Source organism: Culicoides brevitarsis, chromosome 2, assembly GCF_036172545.1.
Source record: "Culicoides brevitarsis isolate CSIRO-B50_1 chromosome 2, AGI_CSIRO_Cbre_v1, whole genome shotgun sequence".
In the NCBI taxonomy this organism is placed as follows: Eukaryota; Metazoa; Arthropoda; class Insecta; order Diptera; family Ceratopogonidae; genus Culicoides; species Culicoides brevitarsis.
The window spans coordinates 2,762,786-2,786,107 of NC_087086.1; the positions used below are offsets into that span (position 1 = coordinate 2,762,786).

The following is a 23,322-nucleotide window of genomic DNA, read 5'->3' on the forward strand; positions in this document are numbered from 1 at the left end:
AAATTCCTTTGAAATGGTTTTGTTTTGAATGTGTATGAAATTTCGAAAGGGCCATGAGGAGTACGAAAATGTGAAATGAGGAGTATGAAATTGTAAATTAAGGACTGCAATAAAGAGTATGTCGTTCTTTAGACAAAGTATTTTTAATTTATTGAAAAAATCGATTTTAATTTTTTATAAAAAAGGTTCGATTTATTAAGGTTTGTTCGAAATATGTTCTATATTTTTTTTTATTTTTTTTATTAAAAATTATGAAAATTTAAGTGAAAAATTCTTCAAATATTTGATTTTTTGACTTATTTTATCATAATTTCTTGTTTAAATTTAAAAAAATTAAAACTTACGTGCTTTAATTTTAATTTTTTTTAAGGATTTCACAGAAAATCTGTGACCTTGACTAAAAAACTTGTAATTTTTTATTCATAACATCATCTCAAATGCCACAAACTTCCTCCGTTGCAATTTTATGTCATACGTTGCCCATTTTATTTGCATAAAACATTCGAAATTAGAATGCATTTGCATACAAATGAAGAGCAAACATCACAAGTCCATCCCGTAGTTAGAGTTTTTAGTGTAAATTGTGTTATTTAGATATTAAAATCACTCATTGAGAGAAATTTTTCATTAAATTTCCCGTTAAAAGCACTTACCTCCATTACGGGCTTGCGGAAAATCTCTTCTTCCAGCGATGCATTTTACCACGTTGTCAAACCACAAATAAATGCCAAACTATAATTTCGAGACGTCATACGAGAAATTATTTGTTTTGTCTCTCTCTCTCGGTTATTTTATTGTCGAATGTTAGTTCATTGTATGGAATGGAGGTAAAAGGTAAAACAAAATAATAATAACTGACAACAAAATATGGAAATTTTAATGCACTTGCTGGGAAGTGATCAATATTTAAATAAATAATGTGAAATCTTTTTCCGAGTATGTGACGAATTTAGTATCAAGCTGATTGAAAAATGCAATAAAAGCAGATTTTTGGGTATAATTCAGATAAATTAATGAATTGCGAAACGAAAATATTCAAAAATAAACAATAAAGCTCATTAACGTTTGTGGAAAAGTTGGTTTTTAATTAAATATTACAAAAAATTATCACACGAGCAAGAATTCGTGATTTATAAATTAACGAATTTCAAGAAAAATTTAATTTGAATGAAGCGCCATCTGTTGTTCAACACTTAAAAATTATTTTTTAAATAATTTAATAATTTTTGTATCAAAAATTGTATTTAAACATGAATTTTCTTCTTTAAATTTTTTTTTCAAAAAAATTATTTTTCAAAATTTTTTGACAGTTTTTTTTTACGAAAATTTTAAATTATTTAATATCAATGTAGATACCATAAAATCAACAAAAATATTGATTAATGACAAAAACTGTTTGAATTTTGTCATTTTGTATAAAAAAGTATTTCACATTTTTTTTTATTTTTTTTTATTTTGACAAAAAGTTCGAAATAAATTTGGAGCGGTCTAAAGGATCTCAAATAAAACTTAAAAAATTTTTTTAAACAATTTTATTAATATTTTTTTATTTCCTTTTTCATCATTTTATTTTTTGTGTTTTAATATTTATTTATAATAATAATCATCATAACAATTACAATTAATTTTTAGTAAATTTCATCGTTTTTTTTTTAAACATAATTAATACAAAAAGTTCATTAAAGTAGGATTAAAATCATTTTTTGGGAGTGACTCGCCCATTTTTCAATAAATATTATTTTTTTTTTAGAATTAATTATTTTTTTCGAATTTTTTTTAAAGCCACTGGATTCAAATAAATCATTTTTAAAATATTTTTTTAAGTAAAAGGACCAAAAATTCATTTTTTTAACATTGGTTAGTTTAAATTTTTGAGTTTTTCGTTTTTTTTTTCTGAAAACATTTAATATTTATCTAAAATATGTTATTTACTTTTCTCACTAATTTTTTTCACTACTGATATATTTTTGTTAGTCACATTCACTGTATGGCAAAAATTTTATAAATATGATTTTTGATATAATTTTCTGTCCTTTCGGTGAAATTGAAAGGCGCAGCAGGTTAGTTTCGGTTTTTTCAGCGTTAATTTCTAAATGGCTCCTTTTTCATCGGGAGTTTGGGACTCGGCAACGGAGATGTTCGTGCTGAGCTTGATCTGTAATTGTTTCCGGCGCCTCCGCCATTACTGCCTCCCGAGATAGTTCGTTCCTTTTTGCGTCGCAGCGATGCATAAGGAGATTTGTTGCGTGACATGTGTTCGTGAGCGTATAATAAAACCCCAATGTCACGATATCCTGCTTCGAGGGAGATTTTTAGAGCTGTACTTCCATCCTAAAATTGATTTTAAAATTAATTTTTGAGAAATTTTGAAGTTTTAAGGGACTTACAATGTCTTGAATCGTCGAATCGCAATCCGGTTGAGCAAGAAGGAGTTTTACAATGTCAATTCTTCCGTGTTCTGCGGCACACATGAGCGCCGTACTGCCGTCGTCATCCTGAATATTGATGTCGGCACCTGCTTCGAGGAGCATTTTGACCATTTCGAGATTTCCGTGCGACACGGCGAGCATTAAAGCAGTTTGATTGTGCTTTTTGGCCCGAATGTTGACATCCGACAATTGGAACAATCGTTGAACGACTGTGCGATGTTCGGATGACTTGAGTTTCGCAAGGGAGACGAGCATGACACACGTGTATCCGGCGTTATTCGTTTGGTTTACGTTGCAAACCTTGGAATCCAGCAAGATGGATACGACGTCAAAGTTGCCATGCGATACGGCGTAATGCATTGCGGTGTTGCCCTGAAAAAAATTTTAAAAAATAAATTTAAATTGAAATTTAGAGAAAAATATTTAAAAAAAAAATTTACATTAATTTTATGAAAATTAATTTTTGTGAAAAACAAAAAATAAATATAAAAAAAATTAAAATTCGAAAAAAAATAAAAACTTAATTCATTTTTTTTAAAAATTAAAAAATATTATTCAAAATATTTCTTTAAATTAAAAAAAAATTAAATTTATTCAATGAAAATTTTAAGAAAAATCAAAACAAAATTTTAAAAAATAATTCTCACAAGAAAATAATAAAAAAAAATTAATTAAAATTAATTAATAAATTAATTTAAAAAAAAAATTAAATTAAAAATTAAAAATAATTTGATTTTTTAAATTAAAAAAAAAAATAAATAAATAAATTACTTTAAATTTGGTTAAAATAAAATAATTAAAAAATTTAGTCAATGAGAATTTTCAAGAAAAATCAAAATAAAATTTTAAATATTAAAATTAAAAAAAAAAATAATAAAATTTTTAGAAAAAGTATAAAATTAACTTACATTGCCATCCACATAATTGACCATATACGAGAGAAGATCACTCGAATACTCATCGAAGCAATCGAGATAATCCTCAACGTCAAGCGGATCCGCAGAATCTGTGCTCGAGATTTGAAACCATTCTTTTTGTACGATTTTATTTGCGCTTTTCAAGTTGCTTGCTGCTCCTGATGACTTTTGGAGGGAATCGTTGATGACTTTTAACGCTGCTTGCATCTCTTTTGATGGAACAGCCCTAAAAAAATTCAAAAAATCAATTTTTTCTCAAAAATAAAAAAAAAGGTAAAAATTACTTCTTTCGTTCAGTGCTTGATTGCATAATTTGATTGTAAAGCGCCTCTGCACTTCTTGGTTGCGTAATTTCTTCCATCGAGGGACTTCTGATATTTCCGCGTCGCTCTTCATCCTCTTCGCTTTGCTCGAAAACGGGAGAAACGTTGCCTTTTTCGCCTTCGGGCGTCTCAACTTTCACGTCGTCTTCGTCGAAATCCTTTCCGGTGTGCAAATGAACGGGACACGGCGAGTTAATTTCGCCCGTGGTTGTTGTCGTTCGCATTATCGGTGTAAGGCCTCGAATTGGCGAGCTCTCCTTTTCAATTGTCGAGAACAAATCGCACGTTTGACGCTTCAAAAAGGCAATTTCTGACTCAGTTTCGGCAATTTCTGTGGGAGTTGGGATCTGCGTTTGCTCTAATGCGACAGCTTCGGCATCTTCTCGCGCGATAACTGTCGTCAATGAGCTCTGCGATGTGCTGGTTGACTGCGTCGATGAACTAGGAGGCGATTTTAGAGATGATAAACTGCGGGAAAAGAGAAAAATTTGTTAAAAATTGAACTTTTTTATAAAAAAAAAATAAAAAATCATAAAATTAAGTGCTTTAAAGAGCGAAAGTGAATCAAAGGTCAACAAAAGTCAACCAAACTAAAATCCTAAAAAAGCTCTGAGAAAGAATTTTCTTCTCGCTTACACTTCTGATATGTTCACAAATTCCGTTCCTTGTATTTTCTTGTACTTTTGTTGAGTTCACGTCACTTTCGAAGCAATTTCTTGAGATTGATCAAAAATTCAGATAAAAGAAAAATGAGTCATAAAATTTTTTTATGTCTTGTCTCACGAAAAAATCACTCGTTTTGTACTTTTCTAACACAATTTCTATCACAATCGATTCTTTTGCATCATTTCAGGTCGATAAAAAGCAAAAACTAACGAAAAACCGCAAAATAAATCAGAATTTCAGCAATTTTCGAGTTGAGAAGCGACTTTTAGCGAGAATTTTCCTTGAACTTTACTTTTGTTGTTTAGTTACGCACGAAATTTAATGAGATGTTTGGTCTCTCTCAATGTTTTTGCCATAAAGGACGTTTGTTATCAGTAGAAAATCGGGAAGTCTCTCAGTTTTTGTCAAGGATATGAGAAAATTTCAGCTGTGAGAGGATTTGGCGCGATATGAAAAGGGATGGAAATGTAAGTTTTTATATAGAGAGAACCGAAATTGATAAAAAATAGAATAAAAGGACCTGAAAAGGGATTTTACGCATGCGTCGAGAGAGAAAAAGTTCAGGAACGATACCAAAAGGGGCTTTTATGACATATGGAATTCAGAAAAAAAATTTAAAATAATTTTTTAAAAAAATTTGAATTAAAATTCAATTTTAAAAGATTTAAATTAAAAATAAATCTTAAAAAATTAAATTAAAATTAAATTTTAAAAAAAATAAATTAAAAATAAAATTTTAAAAAATTTAAATAAAATAAAATTTTAAATATTAAATTAAATTAAAAAATTTAAATTTTAAAATTAAAATTAAATACATATAAAAAATTTTAAATTAAAATTAAATATTAAAAATTAAAATAAAATTTAAAAAAAATCAAATTAAAATTAAATTTTAAAAAAATATTAAAAAATTTAAATTAAAATTAAAATTTAAAAAAAAATATTATTATGAAAAATGGAAAAAAAAATTAAAAATAATATTTTTTATACGAATTCAAGATTTTTTCATTCGCGAAAAAAAAAATTTTTTTTTTCAAGTTTTAATTTTATTATTAAAAAAATCTTTAAAAAACTCACCTCAATCCAAACGTTTTCTTCACAGGCTCGGGAGTCTTAATCGTAAACGTACTTTTCCTCTCAAACGGAATAAATGACTTTTCAACACTCGGACTATCGACTGTATAAGTATTTTGTCTCACGAATTTCCTCTGCGCCGTGGGACTCGGAGTTGTCAACGCCGGTTTCGGGATCTTCGATTCTGTCGTTTTACGTTCATTGGCAATCATTGACTCTGTGCTCGTCGTCATTACGTTACTTTTTGTCAGCGAAAGTGTCATTGGAGGCTTTTCCGTTGCCTTTGCAAACTCCTTCGCCAACGACTTGATGCTATCTTTGCACGAATCACAATAATTTTCGGCACAAACGATCTGAATGTGTCCCTTTTGCTGCTGAACTGACGTCAATTCGCCGCAACTTGCGTCTTTTTTGTGAATTTTTTCCGTATTTGTCCCGAAATCGGATGTTTTTTCGTGAATTTTGACGTTTGTTCCGTTCTCGCGTGTACGAATAACTTCAGTATTTGTCGCAGATTCCTTGGATTTGTGCAAACGATGATCCGTTAACGTGAAATTGTTCTTTGTGTCAATCAAGCCTTTTGTATCTGTTTGTTGCGTGATGGTATCGGGACTGTATTGCACTTGTTTCGTCACGAGCAACGGCGAATGTTGAATTGCGGCGTTTGACATTGCCGATGAGACTTGAACTCCCGCATGCTTTCGACGAATCTTGAGTTTTTCGTTTTCTGCCAAGCTGAAACTCAAACTGCGCTGATCCAAAGCTTTCAAGGAGATTCCGGGAAGAGATGGTTTGACTTCGGCAACAGTATCAGGTCCAACCGCTACCGAAAATTTACGAATGTCACATTTTTCGCATTTCGGGGCGTCGATTGTGTGATCCGAAATTCCCACAGATCGCAATTGAGGCGCATACGAGACACTGACGTCACGTTGTTCAGGACGACACATCACAGCGATCGTCGTTTTTTGAATGGCATCAATTAAGGGGACAGTTTGAGTGCCTGTTTGACGTGAAGATGAGCAACTTCGCCCGTCGCTGATCTGAACTCCCACAGAAATGCTTTTTCTCAAACGATCGAGGTCTTGTTTGTGTTTCTGTTCCTTCAAAGAAGCCTCAAGATCGCGTTTTGTGTAAATTTTCTCCGTTGGAGCGATTGAAATGTCCGTATAAACGCCCGTGCTGTAAGTTTTTGTCACAGGAGGCGGCGAACATCCAACATCTCGAGTAATTGGCGTGCCTTGAGTGCCCGTTGAACGTTGCTGCTTCGTTGCTTGCGTCGTTTTGATGTGATCATTGAGACTAGAAAGAGACACGGGCGACACTCGTTGCGGCGTAAAGATCCCGGAAGTAGTTGTCGTTGGCGGAGAAGTTGATTTGCTTGCTGAACGGAAGCTTTTTTCTTGTTGTTCGAGTTGTTCTTGAAGTTGACGTTGATACGTTTCTTCAGCTTTTCGCAATTCTGTGTGAAGTTGTTGCTTTTCTTTTTTGAGGGTGACAAGCTGATTCTAAAAATTCAAAAAAAAAAGTTAAAAATTGATTTTTCTTTGAAAATTTTTTTGAAAAATAATTTACCTGCAAATTTGGTATCAGCTTAACTTGATCCTCTAAATCTTTCATTCGAGCTAAACTTAAGGCCATTTGTTCGCGTATCGCGTGTAAAGCTGCTTTACTGACTTCTGAGCCGCAACTGATTTCGCTCGCTGTGTCGATTTCATGTTCCAACTGAAGTTCATTGTTCAGGCTGTTCAGTCTATGCGTTTCTCTTAAATTATCGACTTGACTACTTGCTACAGAACCTGAAAAATAATTAAAAATAATTTTAATTTTAATTAAAAAAAAATCAAATTAAAAAAAAATAAATTTTAATTTCAAAAAGTAAATTTCAAAAATTTAATTTTTAAAAAAATAAATTTCAAAAATTTAATTTTAAAAAAATTATAAAAAAATAATTTTAAAAAATATTAAAAATTAATTTTAAAAAATTATTTAAAATTAAAAATTAAATTTATTAAATTAAATTAAAATTTTTATTTAAAAATCGAAAATTTTTAAGAAAAAAAAATTAAAAAAAATATTTTAAAAAATAAAAAAATAATTCTAAAATAGAAAAAAAAATCATGGGAGGTCTTCTTAATTTTTTTCGCATTAGCATACCAAACTTTTTCGTAAAACTACGCTTTAACCGTTCAAAAAAATCACGTAATGTCCTCTGATGATCTTCCTTTGATGTTTTCGAACATGTCGACAATCGATTATGACGCTTCGCCGACACGTAGTAGTCACGTTTGAATGTTTGCGGCATATTTTGGCAGTAAAATTTTGATGGTTTTGATTTATTTTTAGATGCGTTGCCAAAAATTACGCTCAAAATAAGACAACAAATTATCGTAATAACGTCCATGAACTCGAATTTTTTGTGATCTGAACGTTTTTTTGTCAGATGTCTCGTTATTAATAATAAATTTTCACTTTTTTATTGATTTTTAATATAATTTTATTTATTGTTATTATTATTTATTTAGGTACAAGCAAATAATAAACAAACATTAAAAGTTCGATCTTGACACTAATTTTAAATTTTTTTCTCTTATAAAATATTTTTTATATTTTTTTTTCGCTAATCTCGATCGAATTATTGTCGTAAATTTTATTCAAAACACATGTTTTCGCATTTTTTATTATATTTTTAAATAAGAATTGAAATATTTACAACACATCGTTAACCACGATAAAAATTACATTTTAAGAAAAGTAAAAAATCTTAGATAACTAATTCGTTCTTTGCGCGACGCATTTTGAAAATCGACTGATCGCGTTGAGAGAGAGGATTTTCGTACAAGGTGTCGGAATTGGCGAATGATATGCGTGTTTGTGTTTATTTTTGAATTTTCTTTTATTTTTTGTGTGCGGTAGAGAAAAAAGAAAATGAATAATAGCAAATAAAAATTTTTATAGGGAAATTTTACGCAGAAAAAATACAGGGCAGTCAATTTATTTATAAAAGTTAAAAAAAAAATAAATTTTTAGATTTAAAATTTTAATTTTTAATTAAATTATTTTTTTATTTATTTAATTTTTAAATTAATTTAAATTTAAAAAATTTTTAAATTAATTTAATTTTTTATTTAATAAAATTTTGAATTAATATAATTTTTTAATCAATAAATAATAATTTAATTAATTAATTTTAGTTCGAATTAAAAAAAAAATTTTTAGGGTAAAAAAATAATTTAATTTAGGTTTGAACAAAAAAATTGAAAAAAAATAAATTTTTTATAAATTTCATAACTCAAATTTTTTTTTAAATTTTTGAAAAAAAATTTTTTTTTTCATTTCACAGAAGAAAAATTATCGAAAATTTAAAAAATTTTCGAAAAGTAAGAAAAAAATTCCTTCAATAAATATTTTTTTAATTCATAAAATTTAAAATTCTTCCGTAAATCCACAAACAAACCACAAAACCGCTTAAAATTCGTCATTCATCGTCTTCTCTGCGACAAATTCCGAGAAAATGCCCATCTTCAAAACACAAAACAATGAAGAATCTCTCTTCACACATTATTCAAATCTCTAAAAACAAATCTGTACGTTGTCTAATTATAGCGATAATAATATTTACGTTACAATCATCACAACAATTTTCGCGTGTGCCGTTGAGATGTTAATGTTGATGACGATGAGATTATGAGACGAGAGCGTTGAATGATCTTTCACATTTCTAATCGCCTTAATTTAGAAGAATTTATAACTTTTTAGAGTTAAATTTTTTTTTTTTTTTTTTTTGAAAAATTTTTATAAAAAATAATTTTTTTTTTTTTTTTTTTTTTTTGATAAAAAATTATGAATTTTTCTCGAAAAATTCAAATTTTTAATATAAAGAGGTTCATAAAATCCGTTTTCAAACACCATGTCATCTCAATAAATCACGAGTAGTTCTACTTTCGGTTTTAACGTGCACGTAACATGTCTATAAACAGCACTCGCTACTGAAAAAGTGTGCAGTTTGTTTATTTTTGGGACATACTTTACACAAGTCTCAAAGGTAAATGCACTAAAGAGATGACGTGATGAGACACAAACTGCATCTTCTCGTCTTTAATTGCAGGAAATTGTCGTAAAATTCAATTCTCATCACTTCAGTAGCTAATCTGCGATCGAAAAACGTGACTTGTAACTCACCATTTGTAATTTTCTTCCTTTTTCGCTTGTTATAGGGACTTCCACAGATCGATCCAAAGAACTTGTTGCTCATTTTGAATTCAATTTCATTAAAAAAAAAAGTTAAAATTCACAAATAAAAATCACAGTTGATCGTTTGTTGTGCGACATGACACTAAAAAAAATCCGGATTTGAAACAAAAAAATATCTCCCAAAAATTCGATAATTCGAACGTAAATTTCGGATTTAATGGAATTAGTTAAACTCCGGCTTAAAATTAAACATTTTTTTTATGGATTTTTGCGAAATTTCGATGCGAGGTGTTTATCGTCGTTCAAAGATCGAAACTGATACGAGTCGCGGATTTTTGTGCGCGCACGACTCGCGATAGTCTCGAATATTGGTTGTTTAACTAATGATAAGATAAGAGATGGAGATAACATTAATTTGTTTTGTTTTTCATTAATAACGAATTTTTTTTTTGCATCACTCACACAAACACAGACATTTTGCGATATTTTTAACGAATGAAGTGATAAAGAAGACACAAAAAATAAACAAAATTCATTCAGCATATGTGAGTTTTGTTCACCATTTCTCTCTCGTACTCAGTCGTGAACGAGTTTTTGTTGTATTTGGAAGTGAACTTTAGTCTATCCGCAATTAAAATGCTGAAAAATGTCAATAAAAACCTTTTAAAAAGAGTTTTTGGACCGCAAAATGTTCGATTTTGCTGTCAAAGTCACGAATTTCATCCGACATACCTTCAAAATTTGACAGAAGATGAGAAATTGATGAAAGAAACTGTTCGAAAGTTTGCCCAAGAGCAAATCGCTCCTTTAGTAAAACAAATGGAAAAGGAAGAAAAGATCGATAGTACTTTGTTGAAAGCTATGTTCGATAACGGCTTTATGGGAACCCAAGCTCCTGAAGAATATGGCGGAAGTGCTTCGAATTTCATGGTAAGCGTCTTAACAATCGAAGAAATTTCAAAAGTTGACGCGGGAGTTGCGGGTCCTGTTGACATTCAAAGTACTTTAATGATCCCTCTGATAAAGAAACTCGGAACAAAAGCTCAAAAAGACAAATATTTACCGCGATTAGCTCAAGATACTGTTGGAAGTTTCGCGTTATCAGAAACATCATCTGGATCGGATGCTTTTGCTATGAAAACTACAGCGAAAAAAGACGGAAATTATTACATTTTAAACGGATCAAAATGTTGGATAAGTCATTCCGATATCGCGGAAATTTTTATCGTTTTCGTCAATGCTGATCCCGCAAAAGGTCATAAAGGTATCACAGCATTTATTGTTGAACGAGGAACAGAAGGATTCACGATTGGAAAGAAAATATCAAAACTAGGAGGTTTATGTTCAAACATCTGTGAGATTCATTTCGAAAATTGCCGAGTACCTGAAGAAAACATTCTCGGAGAATTCGGTCAAGGATACAGATATGCAGCTGAATATTTAAATGAAGGTCGAGTCGGTATCGCCGCACAAATGGTAGGACTTGCTCAAGGAACTTTTGACGCTACAATCCCTTATTTACTCGAAAGAAAGCAATTCGGTAAGGATCTTTTCTCGTTTCAAGGCATGCAACATCAAATAGCGAGAATTTCAACACAAATTGAGGCAGCAAGACTGTTAACTTATAACGCATGTCGTTTAGTTGACAGCGGAAAGCCATTTTTGAAAGAAGCTTCAATGGCAAAATATTTCGCGAGTGAAGTTGCGCAAGAAGCAACTATTAAATGTATCGATTGGATGGGCGGAGTTGGTTTTACGAAAGATTTCCCGCAAGAAAAGTTCTATAGAGATGTTAAAGCAGGATCAATTTACGAAGGAACTACAAATATTCAGTTAAATACGATCGCGAAGGTTATTAAAAACGAATACAAATCATGAATTATGTCAAAAGGGTACTTAAGATATGGAATAATGGAAAGCGAATAAAATTTTTTATCTAATTCAAGTTTGCTCAAATATGTCACTTATTCTGCTGTATCTGTTTCCTTGAGTCAAAATTCGTAATGCTCTATTCTGTATTTTTTGTAATGTTTCAATTTCATCCTTTTTGTTCAAAAATAAGATGCAGTAGTCAATATGGGTTCCAATCATACATTTGTAAAGAATCAGTCTTATTTGTGATGGCAATTTCTTTCTGTTCAGGAAATCTTTTAATTTTTGTTGCTGAAAAAAATTTAAAATTCTCATTAGGTTGGATTTTTATCAGAAATTTGATAATAATTTTTAATCAAAAAAAAAAACGCTCACTAACACATGGATTTTCGCGTCATTTTTCATTTTTAACAAAAAAATTCATTCACGACGATTTTTCGTTCACCTTTTTTTCTCTCTTTCTCAGTTGTCAATGTGTTTTTGTATCAATTGGAAGTGAACTTTAGTCGATCCGCAATTAAAATGCTGAAAAGTTTCAATAAAAATCTTTTAAAAAGAGTTTTTAGAGCTCAAAATGTTCGTTTTTGCTGTGGATTTCAACCAACTTACCTCCAAAAATTAACTGAAGACGAGTTGATGATGCGAGATACAGTCCGTAAATTCGCTCAAGAACAAATCGCTCCTTTGGTAAAGAAAATGGATGAAGAACAAAAGATCGATGAAGGACTTGTAAAAGCTTTATTCGATAACGGTTTGATGGGAATTCAAGCTCCCGAAGAATATGGCGGAAGTGCATCGAATTTCATGGTTAGCGTTTTAACGGTTGAGGAAATTTCAAAAGTTGATGCCGGAGTTGCGATTCCCGTTGATATTCACAGTACTTTGATGATCCCGTTGATTAAGAGACTCGGAACAAAAGCTCAGAAAGACAAATATTTGCCGCGATTAGCTCAAGATACTGTTGGAAGTTTCGCGTTATCAGAAACTTCATCTGGATCGGATGCTTTTGGTATGCAAACCACAGCGAAAAAGGATGGCAATCATTTTATCTTGAACGGATCAAAATGTTGGATCAGTAATTCTGACATCGCAGATATTTTCATCGTTTTCGTCAATGCTGATCCATCCAAAGGTTACAAAGGCATCACAGCTTTCATCGTTGAACGAGACACCGAAGGATTCACAATTGGCAAAAAAGAACAAAAACTCGGGCTTCGATCTTCGGGTACTTGTCAACTTCATTTCGATAATTGCCGAGTCCCAGAAGAAAATATTCTCGGAGAATTTGGTCAAGGATACAAATACGCTGCAGGCTATTTGAACGAAGGTCGTGTCGGAATCGCCGCTCAAATGGTTGGAATAGCACAAGGAACACTTGATGCTACAATCCCTTATCTACTTGAAAGAAAGCAATTCGGCAAGGATCTTTTCTCGTTTCAAGGCATGCAACATCAAATCGCACGAATTTCAACGCAAATTGAAGCTGCAAGACTTTTAACTTATAACGCATGTCGTTTAGTCGAAAGCGGCGATTCGTTTTTAAAAGAAGCTGCAATGGCAAAATTCTTTGCGAGTGAAATCGCGCAAGAAACAACAATTAAATGCATCGATTGGATGGGCGGAGTTGGTTTTACGAAAGATTTCCCGCAAGAGAAATTCTACAGAGATGTCAAAGTTGGTTCAATTTATGAAGGAACCACAAATATCCAATTAAATACAATCGCAAAAGCAATTCGAAAAGAATACGAATCGTAAAATTGTGTCAAAAATGTACTTAAAATCGTACCTTTTATAAATATCAATAAACTAAAAAATTTCATTACTTCGTTTAAACAAACTTTAATGCAAAACCACGATAAATAGACCTCCCATGAAGAAAAAAAAGATAAAACAAGCAAGTAACTTACCTCCCGAAGACGAGTTTGAATACGAGTAATAATCAACAGCATCTGCAATTTGCACTTGACGCGTTGTTTTTGTCTTCGAACGCTCCAAAGTACGTTCAAAGTCGTCGCAAACATCTTCGAGAAAGCTGGGCGTTTGTTTCAACGGATAGAGCTTCTTATCTGTCGTATCGTAACCATTTGTGCCTTTATGAAAACCATTAATTGGAATATCATTAATTTGAGAAACCCAATCACGTTCGCGCTCTTGGCGACGAGGAGCTATGGGAGTTTCTGAATCGGACTCCGGAATAATCTGAAAAATTAAAAAAAAAATTTTACAAAAATATCTTCAAATGCGCATTAAAATGCATTAAAAAGATTACGTAAGCTCTTGTGCGTGTTTAAATATTTTTTTTTATAATGTTTACTTTTTATTATTATTAATATTAAATGTAGTCGTCGCTTTAAAACTACTAATATTTTGCTTGTGAATGTAAAATGATCTCGCGTTTGATCTTTTTTCGCTATGCGCGCGTTGTTTTTTCTGTACTACATAATTTTGTTGACTTAGCTTTGTTTATTCGGGCGGCTTTTGTTCTTCCGTCGCATGCAATTGTCTTCCAAAGTGTCGAGAGTGGGAGACATGTTGACATTTACAAATTCATCTTGAGCCCTTAAATTACGTTAAGAGCTCCGTGTCATGATGACGCGACACTTTACACTTCTGTACTTACCAAAAATAACAAAGATCGCGTGGGAGGAAGTTGTTCGAGTCAAGTAATGACTTCTTTTTCAAACAAAACAAAGTTTTACGACTTATCTCACCTCAAGACTGCGCATCTTGTGTAAAGTCTTACACAGATTATCGTCGTTGTTTTTTGAAATAACAATAAAAAACGATAAAGCTCGTTAATGTCTTCTTTATTGTGGCTTGCTTTACAATTTTTTACGAGTTTTCGACTTTTTTTTCTCAAGTCAATAGAAATAAATAACGAAGATGTACCTTTTGAGATACAATATGTAGAACAATGTCGATAAATTTTTTGACTTGTAAGTCATACGTCACTGTATTCGGTGCTTTTTGTGAATAAATACTCGTATCGGTTGATGATCTAATGATCTTTTCTTGAACATCGAACAAGTCACATCAAGTCGTGCAATACTTTGAATGGTTTTATTGAACTTGAATGATTATTTTTTGTTGAATTAAAAAAAAAAATTAAGCGCATTTTGAAAAATTTTATCAAGATTTTTCTCAAAGTTATTTTTTTTAAATTTTTTAATAAATTTTATAAATATATTTTTTAAATTATAAGAAAATTTTGTGAGAAAATTTAATTTTTTTAAAAATATTTTTTTAAAATTAAAATAAAAAATAATTTCAATAAATTAAATTAATTAAAAAGAATAAAAAATATCGTTTTCGAAAAAAATTCGAAAATTTGAAATTCGAACATAATTTTCGAAGATTAAATTATAATTTAAACGAAACTTTAAAAATTATTAGACTTAATCTAAAACTTGAATAAAACATTAAAAATATTTTGATTTCAGCTTAAATTTCAAATTTAAAAAAAAAATAATTAATAAAATAAATTAATCAAATAAATAATAAAAATTAATTCAAAATTAATAATTTCAAAAATTTGAATTGAAAATTAAAAAAGTTAATTCAAGTTAATTTAAACTTTTCCAAATATTTAAATTAAAAAAATCTAAATTAAAATATTTTAGTTTTTAATAATTTTTTTTTAAATTTCAAATTTATTTAGGTACATGAAATATTTTTTTTTTAAAAATTTAAATTAAATAAAAAATTTTAAAATATTTTTAATTTTTTAATTTTTTTTTTAAATTTTATTATAAAATTTTTAATTATTTTTTTATAAATATATATTTTTTTTAATTTCAAAATTTACATGAATTTTTTAAATTTTTTTTTTTTTGTAAAAAAGTTTTTATATTTGACTTAACGTAACTTTATCTAAAACTTAAGTTTAAGGTAAATTTTTTTTTTTTTTATTTATTTTTAAGAATTTAATTTTTTATTTTATTTTATTTTTATTTTTTTTTTAATTCAAGCAAATTTTAAATAAGTAGCTGAACAGACATACTTCACATTACATTTTAGCGAAACGTCTTTCAATTAATAGTTGATACAAATTCAACTTCGATCGTTGCAATTGATAAACATTCCCTTAGATCAGTTCTCGTTACTTTTTTACATCGACGACGACGACTTAAAGAATGTCTCCCACTCCATAAAATATTTTAACACGATTGTTTATTTAGTTTTCATTGCAACTCTAGCTTTTTGTTATTTTTATTGTGATATTATTTTAAAAGAGACGATTCTCATGACGACTGATTGAAGAAACGTGAGAAATGCCGTCTTTTGACACATTTCTGTTATTATTTTCATTTAATACAATTTTGTTAATTGATCTCTTGTCTTTCAATTCAAAATATTTCTCCGAGGGCAATATTTGGCGTCAGAAGAACAAAAGAAGCAATTTCACGTCATATTACATCAAATTGACGAAAAATGAGCATGAAAAGGAAGAAGAAACAAGAAATTCTTCTTTTACGACTTTTTTCTCAGAATTTTGCACGTTTTTGCTTTTTTGAAGTGTGTAGAATTCGTTCTGCTTGTTAAGTTGCATTTTTTTTGTCTCTCAGCAATATTCGAAATTCAACTCGTTTCTAATTCGAAAGACACGACGTGTGATTTTTTTCACTATTTTTTTCTTACCTCATTAACTAACGAAGTTCCGTTGCTGCTTATCCAAGTGTCATCGATGCCCAACATCACTTCCATGCTTTCACGTTGTCGCCGACGATCTCTCCGGATGCTTCTTGTGCCATTTGACTGCACCGCACTATTCGACAATTCCTCGCAATATTTGACGAAATCCAAGTCGATGTGAAATCCGAAAGGGCAGCAATAGCAAGACTTGTATTTTGCATTATTTGGCGGAATTGGCGCATCTGGCAGGACTTTGTTCAAAGCAATTTTATGAGAAATTCCTGAAAAAAATGAAAAAAAATTGTAAGTACCTTGACATAATTTTAAAAAAAAAAAATAATATTTCACAATAAAAAAATAAAATAATCGAAAAAACTTTCAACGTAAGTACATGACAAGCCAACTAATGATCGAGTTCTCCCACACAATTTCCGGAATTTAATTCAGCATATTTTCAACGTGCTTTTTTAATGAATGACGGCGAAGCAACACGATAAATCCATCAGGTTTTGAATTCAATTAGTCACAAACTCCTCAGCACAATCACATTCATTCATGAATTTTTTATCTCTCGCGCAAATGAAACGAATAATTATAGTTAACGAGTGTTTTTCATTAACAGCTGCTGACTTGCTGGATCAACTTTAATGAATGCCGTAAGACGCAAATGACTTAAACATCAAGTGCGGAGAGTATAATTTAACAGGAAATGCAAATATGTGACTTTTTACTTCATCTTCAATGGTTTGTCGAAGAATACTAATTAAGAGGAGTGAAGATGTTAAACTGCGATTTTGTGAGAAAATTTGACATTTTTTGTAAGTAAATCTTAAAATTAATTCTAATTAATCCAAATCAAGCAAAAAAAAATAATTTTAATTTTTTTTGTGTTCAATATAAATTTTTTGACAATTATATGAAAAATGAAATATTTTTTATGAAAAATTTTCAAAAAATTTAAAAATAATTCAGAAAAATTTGAATTTAAATTTAGATTAGTTTAAATTTGAATTTTGAAACTATAAAAAATTTTTTGATAATTTTAACATGAATAAAGTAAAAAAAAAATTATAGAAGTTCAAAAAATTTAGTTAAAATTTTAAGTTAATCTAAACCAAGCCTAAAAATTAAAATTTTGAAGTTTAAAAAAATTTTTTTTTTTTTTTGATAAAAAAGTTAACAAAAATTTTATTTTTAAAAATTTAATTAAAATTTTTTTTTTAAATTAAAATTTTTAAATTTTAAAATCTTTTAAAATTTAAATTTTTATGTAAAAATAAGTTAAAAAAAATTCCAAAAATATAAAATTTAAAAAAATTACTTTTTTTCATAAAATCACATTTTAAAATAAAAAAAAATATTTCTTGTGAAAAATTTTCAAAAAAAAAAAATTAAAAAATAATTCATTAAAATTGTATTTTATTTTTTTTTAAATTCAAATTTTGGAACTCTAACAAATATTAAAAATATTTTTAAAATTATTTAAAAAAAAAAATAAAATTGTTTTAAAATTTTAAAAAATTTTCATGTAAAAATATGTTAAAAAAATAATAAAAAAAAATTAAGTTAAAAAAAATTATTTTTCTTTTCATAAAATCTGAACATTTTGAGATAAAATATGAACAATTTCTTTTAGAAACAAAGTTTAAAAAATTTTAAAAATAATTTAAAAAAAATTAATTTAAATTTAAAAAAAAAGTTTTATGAACTTCTTTTTCGTAAAATCACATTTAATGAGCATTTCATTACAAAAGTTTCCTTAAAAGCGGAAGAGAAACGCTGTAACTCTCTCTTAACTGCTCCAAAAATAACTGTCAGTCGTCAATAAATACCGAATTCATTAAATCATTCTACTATTTTACGATTCCCACACAATTTAATTTGGAATTGGTTCTAAACTCGTCGACGCGACATCTCATACTATCAGAAAAAAAGAAGGCGTAAATTACTATTTATTGTCTCTCCATATGTGAAATTGATGAAAACAGTGCGATATTCGATTAAAAATGGATCAAAAATATTGTCACGAAGAGATGTTTCACTTAATGAGCAATTTGGGAGCAATATGATTAATTTCGAACAATTTCATGCGAACGCCTCTGCAATCCATCATGTGAAGTTTCTGCGAAGGAGGAAAAAATTCGAGTCAAGCAACTTTCGAACCAGCTCTCATTTTGTCTCTAACTCTCAATTCGATCGCCATTCGACATAAATGTCATAAGCGTTTCCCTAATAAACGAAAATTAATTGCTTTTATTGCAAATTTAGACGTATTTCTTGAATGAAATCGCTTCTCAACTCGTTGCGAGTCAAGAGAGTGCAAAAAAAAACTGAAACAAATGCGTGATACCCATTTTGGGATAAAACTTAAATTAATGTTGAGTAACAAACACATTCATTACGGGGCACATGAGCAACAAATTAAGCGCGAATCAACAGAAACGTGATTTCGAGTTACGTACAAAGTAATTTCAAACAGCATTTTTTTGTGCTTCAAAAGTCTCTCAAAACTCGCGAGATGCGAATTTGATATGAAAAGTGTGAAAAAACCGGGTTTCCTTGAAAAGAATTCGTGAAGCGTCATCGTTGTTTGACTTGCCGGTCCGAAAATTCACTTGAGACGCGATGATTGCATTTAAACAAGTTTTAGTCTTGTTAAACGAACATAAACACTTATCATCGGGGTATTAGCGGGGATTAGAAACGAATTATCATCAAAAACATTAAAATTCATGTTGTTTAGTTTTTTTTTTGTTCAAAAGGTGCGGAGTTTAGGTTTGTCGAAAAAATATCGTTTTTGATCGATTTTGAGTCTTTGAAATTAAAAATTAAAATAAATTTGATGAAAAAAAATAATTTTTAAATCTTTAAAAATTTTGATTTTTTTTGATCAATTTAAAATTTAGCATTTTTAAACTTGGAAATTTTTATCCTATTTCAAATAATTTTTTTTTTATTTTTCAAATTAATTTAAATAATTTATTTTTGGAAAAATTAAAAATTTTTTTAAATTTTTTTAATTAACAATTTTTAAATAATTGAATAAATAAAAAAAATAATATTTTTAAAAAATAAATTAATTTTTGAAAATTTTAAAAAAAAATATTTAAATTAAATAAAGTAAATTTATTAAAATTTATAATTTATTTAAAAATTAAATTAAATTAAATTTATTTTTTAAAAAAATCAAAAAATAATTTCTTTTAAATTTCATCTTCAAATTAATTTTAAATAATAAATAAATAAAAATTTAAATAATTTATTTTTTAATAAATATTTTAAAATGATTTTTTTTAATTAATAAATTTTTAAAAATATTTAATAAATTTAATCTATATAAAATTAAATTAAATATTTAATAAAAAAATAATTTTTTTTAAAAAAAATATTTAAATTAAGTCAAATTAAACTAAAAAATTATTTTTTAATGATTTGATAAAATTAATTTTTTTCGATCAAATTTCAACTCTTTAAAAATAATTTCTTCAATTTTTTTTTTATTTTTTTTTCTCAAGTATCAAGTGCTCTAAATACGCTTTCGTGATCTCCTATAAATATTTTTTATATAAAAAAATGCTTGTCATTCTCCAGACAACGCCTTCCAGTTTCTCACTATTCACTTCAAAAAAAAAAGTAAAATAATAAAAATCAAAAGTTACACGAAACATTTTGACTCGTAAATCATCCATCAACGCATTTTTCTCCGATGTTTGTTATTTTTTGTAACATTTCTCGTAACGCAGCATGAAAGATAAATTCGTTGTTTCGTCTTGACGTGCAGCGAAATGCAATGCAGGAAGTGCAACAGGTCATCATTTCATTTATCACGCGCAGCATGTTTTTCTATCTAGAATGTTTAAAAAAAAATCTTTCGAAATTTATTAAAATTTTAATTTCTCTAATGCCAACATTTTCAACTCTGCGCGACAACTTTCTCAAACAACTCTAAAAATAATAATAACTTACACTTATTTTGACACAAATGACGCCCTACCAATCTCCTCCTCTCGAGTTTATTTTAGACGACGACGACGACTTGCACACACCTTGTCTCTTTGCAACATTTTTTTTTCTCTGCTGCACTTTCCAATTTTTCGCCTTTTATGAAAAAATACGTCGTCTCGCGTTCAAGGCAAGTCTAACAAGTAAACATTTGTTTTACCAATTTGTACCTCATCTAGTTCCCATTCAACTCAAAACCAAATTAGCAGTCAACTCACAAGACATTTTGTCGAATTTGATCACGAATTTGTTGTCATTTTTTGTGACTCGTGTTTGCTTTTGTTTTGATTGTGACAAGATTCGCCGATATTGACCCATTTTGACGTCTCCTTCCAAAAAAAGTCGTTAACAGGTTTCAAATATTGACTTTGAGCTAAACAAACGGAAATTGAGTCTGCGATAGTAAATTAACTTGTTCAAACATTAGACGTTTTTTGTTATGCTTGCATCTTGTTCGAGCGACGTCAACCACAAAACAACAAAAAAGCGTTTGAACGATAGAGCAAATTATCTACTCGTTCAATAAAAATAAAAAAAAAACACAAAAAAGCCGAAAGGCAAGTAATTAAACTGTTTGAGTTGTTTAATTATCTCATAAAGTGACGTGAGATGAAGTTTAATTTTGTTCGTTTAAAAGGGTTAAGCGACGTGATAATTTTTTTTTATCAAAAAAAACTTTAAAATTAAATTTAAAAAAAGCTTTTGATTTTTTTTTTAAATTTTTTTTAGTTCGTTAAGTTTCCTTTTTTTCATCAATTTATTTATCAAAAATATTTTTTTTATGATTTTAAGAAATTAAGATTTTTTATTTTCTCAAAATCATCAAACGATTTAAAAAAAATCGATAAAAAAAGTGAACTTGATGAATTAAAAAAAAATTCTATAAAATTATTTTAATATTTTTTAATTTATTTTTTTTTAATTCGTCAATTTTTTGATCGTTTGAACCCCAAAAAAATTTTTTTTATGATTAAAAAAAAAAAAATTTTTAAATTTTTTAAAATCATTAAAAAATATATTTTTTAGGCTTCAAATGATTTAAAAATAATTTAAAAAAAAAATAGAAATTGACGAATTAAAAAAAAAATCGAAAAAAAAAATCATAAAATTTGGTAAGTATTTTGATTTATATTTTTTAATTTTTAAAAAAATTTAATTTTTTTAAAATTTTTTAATAAATTTTTCTTTCAGATGCTTCAAAAAAAGGAATAAAAATATCTCTAATTGCTCGAAATTTAAACAAAAAATATCAAAACAAAATTATTAATCCAAACCAAGCTAATTCAAAAATTTAATACATCATCACTGAAAATTTTCAGCATAAAATGCTCGATCATCAACCCTTCATACGGCAACTTCACTCAATTCACAGCTTGATATATTTGTTTGTTGATCGTATCAATGCAAAAATGCAGAAACTTGACACTGCGTTTACTTTTATCGTTTTAAAATAGCAACAGGCACGGTTTTTTATTTTGTGAAATGCTGTCAACATGGCAGATTTGCATTAATTTGTTGTTAAATTTGCTATTTCTCGTGAATTTGGAACATTTTGTGTCAACCTTGCGATAAAAATCTATCTAAAATCGAGATTTTTATCAAATATTTTTAAATTTTAAGTGAAATTCGTAAAAATTGTTCAAGGTTACTCACCATTTTCCATTCCGTTCCTCATTTTCATTGCTTTTTGTTCACAATTGGTCTCGAAATTAAACAAAAAAGTCCTTTTTCTGTCTCTTATTTACTCTCGCAAAGGTGTTATTGCGCATCAACTCAGCAAAAAAAATCAAAACTCTTTCTCCGCCGCGATTTTTCGCATATTTGGTGTCACTTTTTGCACCAGCTTGTCATTCGATCGTAGATTCCTGCAAAGAGATTAACAAAAAAAAAATTATTATTACAACCATATGTCTGTCTAATTCGTGTCATATGTTAAAGCTAAGCGATTTATGTTGTTGTAAGATATAATCGATCGAGTACTGAGCATGCCGCCCATTTATGAATTTTAAATTTTTTTGCATGGCATGAGGTAAGCACAACGCAATTTAATTGAGTCCAACCAAAAATTCAATTCAAAAGTCATCAATAAGGCGCCTCAGAATTCGAATTGCATAACAATTGTTTATTTTTTTTATTTATTATTGACATTGATCTCGCGAGAGAAGCTTTGAATATCCGTCGTTCGTATTGAAGGTAATAAAAATTTTTTTTTTCATGTGTCGATCGAGTCATGTTCTCACATTACGGCAATTATTTTGTGAGTATTTCTAATGTTTGTAATAATTATTATTGAGTGCTGCGAGTTGTTTATTGTATGGAAATTGTCGTCGTTTAGATGTGCAAAGGTATCATTAACAAGTTGTTTGCGCTCATTGATGATTGCTTGAGCGTCATTTACAGGCACTTGATGAAAACGGGGAGCGACATTGTTGAGTTTTGAGTCAAGATTGTGAAATTGAATTAATTTTTCGTATCAAATAATTAATTTTTTCAAAAAATTCAAAAAATTTTTTTCGAAATTTTTATTCAACGGTCAAATTTTGAATTGACATTTCTCAGTTTTAAATTTAAAAAGTATTTTTTCTAAAAATAAAAATTTAAGTTTTTTAAAAATTAATAATTTTAAAAATTTTTATTTTTTATTAATTAATATTTTTAAAAAAAAAATTTTTTAAAATTAAAATTAAATTTAAAATAAAAATAAATTTAAATAATAAAAAATTTTAATATAAACTAAATTTTTTTTTTAATTAAAAATTATTCAAAAACTTAAAAATTTGGTTAAAAATTTAAGTTTAGATTAAAAACTTTTGAAATTAAAATAAAAAATTTTTCAATATAAACTTAAATTTTTTTAACAAAATTTTTAAGTTTTTGAATTAATTTTTAATTTAATTTTAATTTTAATTTTTTTTATTTTTTTAATTTTTATTTAAATTTATAATTTAGGTATATTAATAAAAAATTAAAATTTTTATTTAAAAAAAATTTTTTAAATTTAAAACTGAAAAATTTCAATTCAAAATATTGATTTTTCAAGAAAAATTTGAGAAATGTCAATTCAAAATTTAACCGTTAAACGAAAATTTTGTCTTAAACTTCACTTTTTCTTCAACTTTTTGAGTCTTTTTTACTACATGGCGTCACAAAAACCCACAATTGACCCATTTTTTCTCATTTAGCAGCAATTTCATGTAAAATTCCTTGGCATCC

The 23,322-nt window shown here is 28.2% G+C and overlaps 3 protein-coding genes across 3 annotated transcripts; 2 read left to right on the top strand and 1 right to left on the bottom strand.

The window, feature by feature from the left end:
- Nucleotides 1-1,624: 1,624 nt before the first annotated feature.
- LOC134830039 (KN motif and ankyrin repeat domain-containing protein 2) lies at nt 1,625-21,865 on the bottom strand. Its single transcript, XM_063843389.1, has 9 exons — nt 21,763-21,865; nt 16,114-16,388; nt 13,383-13,674; nt 6,985-7,208; nt 5,413-6,917; nt 3,631-4,137; nt 3,338-3,572; nt 2,388-2,801; nt 1,625-2,331 (listed from the first exon to the last, which is right to left on the bottom strand). Exons 1-9 carry the CDS (start codon nt 21,788-21,790, stop codon nt 2,083-2,085), a joined length of 3,729 nt encoding a protein of 1,242 aa, XP_063699459.1. The 5' UTR covers nt 21,791-21,865; the 3' UTR covers nt 1,625-2,082.
- On the top strand, nt 10,202-11,531 carry LOC134830043 (short/branched chain specific acyl-CoA dehydrogenase, mitochondrial-like). Its single transcript, XM_063843393.1, has one exon. The coding sequence runs from the start codon at nt 10,240-10,242 to the stop codon at nt 11,479-11,481; it is 1,242 nt and encodes a 413-aa protein (XP_063699463.1). The 5' UTR covers nt 10,202-10,239; the 3' UTR covers nt 11,482-11,531.
- Nucleotides 12,004-13,231, top strand: LOC134830045 (short/branched chain specific acyl-CoA dehydrogenase, mitochondrial-like). Its single transcript, XM_063843400.1, has one exon. The coding sequence runs from the start codon at nt 12,112-12,114 to the stop codon at nt 13,228-13,230; it is 1,119 nt and encodes a 372-aa protein (XP_063699470.1). The 5' UTR covers nt 12,004-12,111; the 3' UTR covers nt 13,231.
- Nucleotides 21,866-23,322: the final 1,457 nt, after the last annotated feature.

Bases quoted from the DNA above. Each gene is read 5' to 3' on its own strand.
- LOC134830045 (XM_063843400.1), top strand. From the start codon at position 12,112: ATGATGCGAGATACAGTCCGTAAATTCGCTCAAGAACAAATCGCTCCT.
- LOC134830039 (XM_063843389.1), bottom strand. From the start codon at position 21,790: ATGAAAATGAGGAACGGAATGGAAAATG. The intron at 13,675-16,113 runs GTAAGAAAAAAA...TTAATTTTTCAG, and splicing joins GAACTTCGTTAGTTAATGAG to ATTATTCCGGAGTCCGATTC. The intron at 7,209-13,382 runs GTAAGTTACTTG...ATTATTTTTCAG, and splicing joins TTCAAACTCGTCTTCGGGAG to GTTCTGTAGCAAGTAGTCAA.
- LOC134830043 (XM_063843393.1), top strand. From the start codon at position 10,240: ATGCTGAAAAATGTCAATAAAAACCTTTTAAAAAGAGTTTTTGGACCG.